Here is a 9708-nt window from a genome sequence, read left to right as displayed (position 1 = left end):
GCAGAGATCCAAGCACCTGCCCCACACGGCCCCACAGCCGATGAGGAGGCTCTGCAGGCCACGGCCCAGTACCTAGTGAGGGAGGCCGTGAGGAGGGCGATGATTGAGGTCCAGGGACTTGACCAGCAGCCGACGGAACAGTGGGACATGGATGTGGCGATGGCTGCAACACTTGCAGCACCGCCGGACACCGAGTCGCCTCTGGCTGAAGAGCCTCAGAGAGAGGACACCAGAGCCCCGCTGGTCCCAGCAGCACATGACAATGAAGAAAGCATGGCTTCTCCCCGGTTTGGCCACCAACACGGAGAGGGCAGCTCTGCCACTGTCTCCCCAGCAGCGCACGAGGGTGAAGTGGCTTCATTACTGCCTGAAAGCCCTCCAGCACAAGCTGGCACACCCGACCTTGAGGAAGAGGGGCAGCACGCTCCTCTCTCTCCCGTGGCACAAGAGGAGGCACCGGTACCAGCTGCCAGCGAGGACTCCGCAGCTGCAGAGGCAGAGAGCCAAGAACCTGCCCCACACGGCCCCACGGCCGATGAGGAGGCTTTGCAGGCCATGGCCCAGTACATAGTGCGGGAGGCCGTGAGGAGGGCGGTGATTGCAGTCCAGGGACTTGAGCAGCAGCCGCCACAACAGCGGGACCTGGAACAAAGCACAGATGTGGTGACAGTTGCAACACCTGCAGCAATGCCGGACACGGAGTCTCCCTTGGCTGAAGAGCCTCAGGGAGAGGACAGCACAGCCCCTCTGGACCCAGCAGCACATGAGGATGAAGAAAGCACGGCTTCTTGCGAGTCTGGCCACCAGCAAGGAGAGGGCAGCTCCACCACTGTCTCCTCAGCAGCGCAAGAGGATGAATTGGCTTCATTGCCTCAAAGCCCTCCAGCACACACTGGCACACCCCTCCTTGCCCCAGCAGCGGCTTCTCCCCTGCAGTGGGAACTGTGGGACCAGGTGAGACAGGCACACGTGGCCAGCGCTTGGCTCCCTGAGGTGCGAGAGACAGGCCCAGTGCCCCGGGTGTGTGTTGTAGAAAAAGTCGTGGTGCTCTCCGTGTCACCCCCTCCCTTCCCTGCCTATGCCCTTTCTCTCCCCATGCAGGCGGCCTCCATGCACTCCTCCGGATGCAGGGACGTGTGTGACGATGACTCAGGTACGTCCACGAGTCGAGCGCCAGCCTGGTGAGTGGCATCCAGGCCAGGCCGGCAGCACTGCGCGCACGGGGGCTGGCCGCACCACGGCCACCCCTCCCTGGGGAAAGGCCTGGGTGGCGCGGGGCAGGCAGCAGCTTGTCTGTCGCCCACCCGGACCCTCGCCTACAGCTCTCCTCCCCCCACAGGCATCGCCGCCCTCGTGCTGCCCGCCCAGGCTCAAAGGCAACGGCCGCCCTCCCTCTTCAGGAGGGCTCTGCGGGCTCTGCGCAGGGCTTTCCGCTGCAGCTGCATCACGGGACAGCAAGAGCTGCAGCACCCCGCTGCCAGCCCCCGGCGGGTCCCCAGAGATGGCGGCTGGCCCTGAGACTGCGCAGTGTCTGGAGGGAGCGGCACGGGGAGGCACGCGGGGGATGGGCGCATGGACGGTGCCCCATGCATGCTGCTGCCCTGAGGTCATCGTGCTGCCAGCGCCGCTCGACTGCGAATGTTTGCTCAGGACCATAAAAGACATCAATTGTCCCCCAGTGCGCGTCTGTGCCTGGTCTGTCTCGGGAGAAAGACGGGTGCGGGCAAGGCCCGTGCCGGTGGTGTGTGCTGGGAGGAGCAGGAGAGTCTCCCCAACAGCTTTTCCGTCTTGTCAACGGTGTCCCCCTGCTCCACGGTGCAAAAAGACAGTGCTGCTGGCTGAGCACCGCAGCCCACGCCTGCCCCACGGCCCAGCTGCCTGGGGGCAGCTCTTGGCAGGCAGCCTCGCTGTCGCCCCTTGCTGACGCACGGGCTCAGGCCGCCACGCAAGGAGCCCTGCCCGCAGCGGGCATCAGACTCGGGACAAGGAAGGAAAGGCAGGAGACGGGGAGAGCCAGAAAACCCAAGACGGTCCCTTCCTCAGTCCTGTCAGCAACTCTACAGTGAAACTGTACCATCTGCCAGGATGCAGCCCTGCGCCGCGCCCGGGCGGCAGGCGCCGTGCCCACTCTCTCGCAGAGAGCTGCTCCTGGGGACACAGGAGGGGTGCGGGGAACGGGGCAAGGCTGAGCAGAGGCTGCGCAGGGCAAGGAGGGGGCCTCCGCAGTGGCGAGAGCCCCGGGGCAGGGGGTCAAGCTCCCGGGAAGTGTGGGTTGCGCTCAGGGGCCGCAGCGGCACGAATGAGGTGCAGGACAGAGCCCACTGAGAGGATGGAGCAGCGGGGGTGGCTCTCGGCTGGCAGGTGAGCACCTGCCAGCACCAGAGGCCAGCTCCAAATCTAAGGGAGTGGCTGCCCCAGGCTCTCCGCCGAGGTGATGTAATGCTCCACTCTCTCAGGAATGACATTTTTCCTAATATCCAATCTAAAGCTCCCCTGGCGCAACTTGAGACCATTTCCTCTCATCCTATGGCTGGTTACTTGGGAGAAGAGACCAACCCCCTCCTCGCCACAACCCCCTTTCAGGTAGTTGTACAGAGCGATGAGGGCTCTCCTCAGCCTCCTCCAGACTGAACACCCCCAGTTCCCTCAGCCGCTCCTTATCAGACTTGTGCTCCAGACCCCTCCCCAGCTCTCTTGCCCTCCTCTGGACACGCTCCAGCACTTCAACGTCCTTCCTGTCGTGAGGGGCCCAAAACTGAACACAGGATTCAAGGTGCGGCCTCACCAGTGCCCAGTACAGGGGCGCGATCCCTGCCCTGCTCCTGATGGCCACACTAGTCCGCATTGTTTTGGTTTAGCCCCAGCCGGCAACTCAGCCCCACGTAGCCGCTCGCTCACTCCCTCACGGTGGGACGGGGGAGAGAATCGGAAGAGTAAAAGTGAGGAAACTCATGGTTTGAGATAAAGACAGTTTAAGAGGTAAAGCAAAAGCCGCGCACACAAGCAGAGCAAACCAGGGAATTCATTCACCACGCCCCGTGGGCAGGCTGGGGTTCAGCCACCTCCAGGGAAGCAGGGCTGTATCATGCCTAATGGTTTCTTGGGAAGACAGATGCCATCACTCCGAACGTCCTGCCACCCCTTCCTTCCTTTTTCATCCCAGCTTTATATACTGAGCATGATGTCATACAGTATGGAATATCTCTTTGGCCAGCCTGGGTCAACTGTCCTGGCTGTGTCCCCTCCCAGCTTCCCGTCCCGTACACCCCCTGCCTTCTTGCTGACAGGCCAGCATGAGAAGCTGGACTGTCCTTGACTGCTTAGCAACAACTCGAAACATCAGCACATTATCAACATTTTATCATCCCAAATCCAAAACATAGCCTCACACTAGCTTCTAAGGAGAAAATTAACCCTCAGGTCCACGTTGCCACCTCTGTGTGGAGAGTGCGTGACTTGCCAAGCCCCACTGGATACAGAGGGGATCTATTGGGTGTATTGACCCTAGGAAGCCTCAAAGATGAACAATTTTAAGGCTTCTTCATGAATGGAGGTCCAATCCCAGGTGGCCCTTTTGCATGTCAAATCGTACAGAGCACGGGCTATGATGGAAAAAACTGGGATGTGTTTTCTCCAAAAGACAGCAGGCCTAGGGCTGTAGCTCCTTCTTCTTTCCAGGCATTTTTTCTTGCTCAAGGGTAGTCAAGGTTTTGGGAGGAGTACACACCGTTCTTCCCCTCCACCACCAGACATCCAGGAACTTTACCTCAGAAGATGGGAGCTGTCTTGAATCACCTCCCTGCCCTCCATGTGCCTCAGCATAGCTTCTAGGAGGATCCGCTCCATGACCTTCGCAGGCACAGACGGGAGGCTGATGGGTCAGCAGTTCCCAGGGTCCTCCTCACAGCCCGGAGCAACCACCTGTGGACCAGGACCTCTCAGCCCTGCAGCCAGGCCAGCCCCGGCCAAGGTGGGGGACCACTGTCGAGCTCCTCTTCCGTGGCACTGGTGAAGCTCCCACTCTGTAGTTCCATGGGGGCCCAGCTTGCTCAGGGAAAGCCACGCTCATGGGGCACCCGCGGCAACCGCCGGTTCTGGTGCTCCACTGGGGGGCAAGTGGGCAGGGGTGCAGCGGGGCCTCTTCCCTCTCCTCCTCCGCAGGGCCAGCATGGAGGTGTCGAGCAGGGACCGCCTGTCCCCGCGGGCTCCGCTGGCCTCCAAGGCCTCTCTGGGCTCCCTGTCAGGGCGCAACTCCTCTCCCCAGGGCTCCTTCTACTCCTCCCCAGAGCCCTGGCCCGGTGCGATGGCGGAGCCAGCAGCACTTACCCATGTGGGATTGCCCTGGACCCCCAAGGCTGTCGGCGAGCCGGGGCTGTAGCCCGGGCCAGTCCTTGGTCAGGACCCTCCACTGGAGCTGCCGTCAGGGACAGAGCAAGAGTGGCTCCCCGGGGATCATAGAATCACCGAATCACACAATCATTCTGGTTGGAAAAGACCTTTAAGATCATCAAGTCCAACCATTAACCCAACACAATTGCCGTGTATTTCTCTCCCTAATGCTACAAATTATTTTCTTTTTCCCCTCTTCATTCCTTGGAGGGATCTGGGTCCTAATGTAGGGCACGAAGCCGTTGGCCTCGTTGACAGTAGTTTGCCACCAGTAGGAGTCTTTGCTCAAGCAAGAGCAAAAGACACACCGAAAAGCGTGACGGAGCAATCGGGTAGGGCTATAATCGTGCCTGGGAGCCGTCTGCGCACATGAAGGTTTTGTGTCTCGCTCTGCGTAGTGGCCACAGAGTCAGTGTGATCTCCCTGTACAGCACTAGGAGACATCAATCTGTTTGCTTCTTTCCTCGACCAAGCTTCAAAGGCTGGCTTTGAAAGGAAAATGTGGTTCAAATGTAACATTCCTGCAGGAAGACCTCGTGTAACTGATTTACCAAAATTAAAACTTTTTTTCCCTGTGAAGCTTCGTTTCCTCCATAGCAACAAAAAGACCAGGTTTTGGTCTTTGGGCTGACCCACCGTGGATGCCCCCGCCAGCGCCACTGACACCTCCATGCCACACGTGCCACAACCTGCCCCGTCCTCAGCAGCGTGACGGTGCGGGGTCAGTGCAAGCACTGCGTCCCGGGTCGGCGGGGCCTGATCCGGCGGCGGCTCCTGCAGGAAAAGGCAGAGCCCCCAGCGGGACAGCACCTGCACCCAGGTTATAGCAAAGGCAATTTATCCCACGGGGGTTTCCTGACCGTCCCCCGCAGCCGCGCAGCACGGCGGGAGGGGGCAGCGGCTGCTCTGGGCGCTTGGGGCAGGGGACGGTAAAATTAACCAGGAGGACAGAGGTGGGGTCTGGATCCGGGCCCGAGCAATCATGGCCAGGGCTGCTATAAAAAGAAAGAGCGGACGCTTCTCGCCTCTCTTGCCGGCAGCGGGCGGGCGCCAAGAGGCTGGGTGCCACGGGAGTTGGGGAGCAGCACCCCGACCCCGCGCCCACCGTGGGGCACAGGTAACACTGTGGGGATCCTGGGGGGTTTGCTCCCAGCGGGGAATGCTGCAGTCCTGTGGGCTGCGGGGGCCATGGGGCCAGGCGCCGGGGACGCCCGCCTGTCGGCAGCATTTAACACGAGTAACGGCATCGGGGTCTCGGCCGGTACCGAGAGGTTTGCCGAGCGGGGTGCCCCTGGCCAGGGATGCAATGGTGGGTGCATTCCTCCAGCCTGCCCTGCTGCTCTCTGCAGCCCCCTCCCAGGCCCCGCCGCCATCCCGGAGCTGACCCTGCTCTCGCTCCCCCACCTCCCCAGCCACTTGCGGAGGAACCGGCTGCCTCCCTGCCCACGGCACTGCGGCAGCCGGGGGCTTCCCCTGGGGCGCCTCTGCCTGACATGGAGCATCTGGTGCTGCGTTTGGTGCTGCTGGCCGGGACGCTGGCCGCCGGCAGCTCCCCGCACCGGCGAGACCTCGCCCCCGTCAAGGAGGTGGCACTGGACATGGCCCCCACCTCCTTCGACGACCAGTACCGGGGCTGCAGCCGCATGATGGAGGAGGAGCTGGGAGACCTCAACCGCACCGAGTTTGCCAACAACAGTGTCTACGCTCAGGCGTGGACATTCGCCGCCGCTGAATGGCGGAGCTGGAGGGGACGCTTGCCCCAGTCACCGGCGCTGCGGCTGGAGCAGGCGGTCGCCCTCCTGGCGTACACCCTGCAGGGTCCCCTGCACCAGGCATTCAACGCAGCCGTGCGTGAGGCCGGGCGCTCCCGCGGTGAATACCTGGGTGCCTTCCACTTCAAGGCGCTGCATTTCCTCCTGAGCGAGGCCCTGCGTGCCCTGCAGGACGCCCAGCCCCATCGCTGCCACCGCGTCTACCGGGGTGTCCGGGGCATCTGCTTCAATGCCCAGCGCCACCAATCCATCCGCTTCGGCCACTTCACCTCCGCCTCCCTCCGGAACGAGAGCACCCTGCCCTTCGGCCGGGACACCTTCTTCTCAGTGGAGACCTGCTACGGCGTCCCCATCAGGGACTTCTCCTTCTTCCCTGAGGAGGAGGAGGTCCTCATCCCGCCCTACGAGAGCTTCGAGGTCACCAACATCACCCGCGACGGGGACAGAGCCTTCATCCACCTCCGCTCCCAGACCGTGCTCAGCACCGACAACTGCGAGTTGGTGGAAGGTGATGTCCCCTCCATTGGGGTGCTGGGGAAGGGGGGCGTGGGGTGGCCCTGTCCCACCAGCTCCACCAGGAAGTGGGGATTGGGACCATGGGGAGGGCCATGGCGGGGAGGTTGCCTTCAGGTGCGTGTCCTTGCCTGTCTCCCAGCCGCTCTCCCCCAGCATTTGCAATGGGGACCCTCTGCAGCAAAGCACAACACGGCATGGCACGGTACGGTATGGCACAGCATGGTGTGATGCAGGACAGCACTGCTCAGCACGGTGTGGCATGGCATGATGCAGCACAGCACAACATGGCATAGCATGGTACGGCACAGCACGGCACAGCCCGGCACGGCACGGCATGGCACAGCACAGCATGGCATGTTGTCAGACGCACAGCACAGCAGAGCACGGCACGGCATGGCACAGCTGGGCCGCGGCGCAGAGCGTGCAGCAGCCGTGCAAACAGACTTGGTTTCTTTGGCAGAGAAGAGATGCAAGAGCCGGCCGTGCGTCTTCAGTGCAGGTGAGCCGAGAGCCCCCGCTGCAGCTCGGGGGTGACCCTGGCTGAGCCCCCTGCCCCCTGTCTGCCCCTCACTCCCCCCCTCTGGCACTCCCAGGCAGGAGCGTCCGCCAGGACCCCCCGCTCCTCGGGGGGCTCCTCCTGGCAGCCGTGGCCCTGGCAGCAGCTGCCAGGGGCCCCTGAGCCACAACAGCACCGCAGTCACGGCACCATGGCGAGGAAAAGGCGCCAGGAACAGGAGCCACCAGCTTCACCGAGACGGTGGGATGGGACAGAGCAGCAGGAGGGGCTGGGGCTATGGGGACAGCCCCACTGCAGGGTCCCGCATGGCGGCCGCCTGTGCCCAGCTCAGCCCTGCCATGGTGCCACCGGCCCCGGGACGTGTCAGCAGTGCCGGGGCAGCAGCGGAGCCTGGATGAGGCCTTTGGCAGAGCCGTGGATGGGGCTTTTGGGTGCAGCTGAGCGTGGGGTCTGTGAGGGGCTGCCCCAGGGACAGGGGCTGGCACTGACGGGGACCAGAGGGGCGCAGCAGGGCCGCTTTTGGGGGTGTCCCTGACCAGCCGGCCACTCGCCTTCCCCTGGCTCCCGGAGGAATAAAGGCTCGCTGTGGAAGCAGTGTGTCTCTGCGGGCTTCCTGCGGCTCCTTGGGCTGGGGGCAGCTCGGGGAGGCTGCAGGCAGGGTCTTCTCCAACCTCTCCACATCCCCAGCCCTCTCGCATCCAGAGCATCCCCCAAAGCATCGGCCGACGCCCCGGGTCCTGCTCAAGGGGTCTCGCGTGGGTCTCCTCCCAGCATCTCACAGCTGACACCGGGCAGCCTTGATGTGCTTTAATAAGCCCTGAGGTCCAGAGCCGGCGCAGCCAGGTCAGGCGAGTGGCCCGGGCAGCACTCCCGGCTCGGGGTGCTGGGAGCCCCCACGCACAGTGGGGCCGGCAGACGTGGGGCTGTGCCATGGGGCGGTGACACTTGGGGCAGCGGCGCTTTATGGGGCGGCACGAGGGGGCGGCGGGGGCAGCGCCGTGACTCACTGGAGCCGCCCTCGGCCCCGGCCCCGCCGGCTGGGCGCAACCGCCACCGCACTGTGTCCCCCAGCCCCTCCAGGACGTGCCCCTGGCCCCTTGCGCCCGAGGCAGCACCCCACATCTCCACGTGCCCACACGCTCGTCCCACATCGGGGGACCACCCATGACCAGCCTCGCTGCACCCCATGTGTCCCCACCCTGCCCCATATCTCCCCCATGCCCGCGGGCAAGCAGCCGTGGGCACCCCGTGTCCCTCGCGTGGGCGCTGAGCCGGCCTTGCCCCGGGGTGCTGGCAGCACTGGTGAGCGGGGGGCTTGGGGCCAGCGGGGTCACCAAGGGGCATGGCAGGCTGTGGGGGAGAGAGGTGCAGGTGAAGCCCCCCGGGCACCGAGCACCTGTGCTGGGGTGGGGGAGCCCTTGGGTGCGTGGGGGCGGCCCCAGGGTGTCCCACGACGCAGCCCCCCAGCTCCAAGGGGTGAAGGAGAAAAACCCCCAGGCACCCAGGCAGGGCTTCGCTTGGGGCTCAGCCGTGGGGCAGCCAGCGCTTGTAGAGAGCGATGAGGTCTCCCCTCAGCCTCCTCTTCTCCAGACTGACCAACCCCAGTTCCCTCAGCCACTCCTCATAACACTTGCTCTCCAGACGCCTCACCAGCTTCGTTGCCCTTCTCTGGACGTGCTCCAGCACCTCAAAGTCCTTCTTGTCATGACGGACCCAACACTGAACACAGGATTCGAGGTGCAGCCTCACCAGTGCCAAGTACAGGGGTACGATCACTGCCTTACTCCTCCTGGCCACACTATTTCTGATACAGGCCAGGATGCTCTTGGCCTTCTTGGCCACCTGGGCACACTGCCGACTCATGTTCAGCCGGCTATCAACCCGCACCCCCAGGTCCTTTTCCGCCGGGCAGCTCTCCAGCCACTCCTCCCCAAGCCTGGAGCGTTGCACGGGGTTGTTGTGACCCAGGTGCTGGACCCAGCACTTGGCCATATTGAACCTCATACAGCTGACCTCAGTCCATCCATCCAGCTTGTCCAGATCCCTCTGCAGAGCCCTCCCAGCCTCCAGCAGATCAACGCTCCCTCCCAACTTGGTGTCATCTGCAAACTGACTGAGGGGGCACTCGATCCCCTCATCCAGATCATCGATAAAGATATTGAACAAGACCGTCCCCAGTACTGAGCCCTGGGGAGCACCACTTGTGATGCTCCAACAACTGGATTTACCTCCGTTCACCAGGACTCTCTGGGGTCGGCCGTCCAGCCAGTTCTTTACCCAGCGAAGGGTAAACCTGTCTAAGCCACGAGCCGCCCGTTTCTCCAGGAGAATGCTGTGGGAGATGCTGTCAAAGGCTTTAGTAAATTCCAGGCAGACAACATCCACAGCCTTTCCCTCATCCACTAGGTACGTCACCTGGTCATAGAAGGAGATCAGGTTGGTCAAGCAGGACCTGCCTTTCATGAACCCGTGCTGGCTGGGCCTGATCTCCTGGTTGTCCTGCACATGCCCTGT

The 9708-nt window shown here is 63.1% G+C and overlaps 1 protein-coding gene across 1 annotated transcript; it reads left to right on the top strand.

The window, feature by feature from the left end:
• Positions 1-4894: 4894 nt before the first annotated feature.
• Positions 4895-8988, top strand: LOC309417636 (erythroblast NAD(P)(+)--arginine ADP-ribosyltransferase-like). Its single transcript, XM_082015163.1, has 2 exons — positions 4895-6879; positions 7271-8988. The coding sequence occupies exons 1-2, from the start codon at positions 5691-5693 to the stop codon at positions 7354-7356; spliced, it is 1275 nt and encodes a 424-aa protein (XP_081871289.1). The 5' UTR covers positions 4895-5690; the 3' UTR covers positions 7357-8988.
• The last annotated feature ends 720 nt before the right edge of the window (positions 8989-9708 follow it).

Source organism: Phaethon aethereus (assembly GCF_964289735.1).
Source record: "Phaethon aethereus genome assembly, chromosome: 1".
In the NCBI taxonomy this organism is placed as follows: domain Eukaryota; kingdom Metazoa; phylum Chordata; class Aves; order Phaethontiformes; family Phaethontidae; genus Phaethon; species Phaethon aethereus.
This window is presented reverse-complemented; position numbering and strand designations above follow the sequence as displayed.

Excerpts from the sequence above, each read along its gene's own strand:
- LOC309417636 (XM_082015163.1), top strand. The coding sequence starts at position 5,691 with ATGCAATGGTGGGTGCATTCCTCCAGCCTGCCCTGCTGCTCTCTGCAG. Across the intron at positions 6,880-7,270 it reads GCACAACACGGCATGGCACG|GCAGGAGCGTCCGCCAGGAC; the intron begins GTACGGTATGGC and ends TGGCACTCCCAG.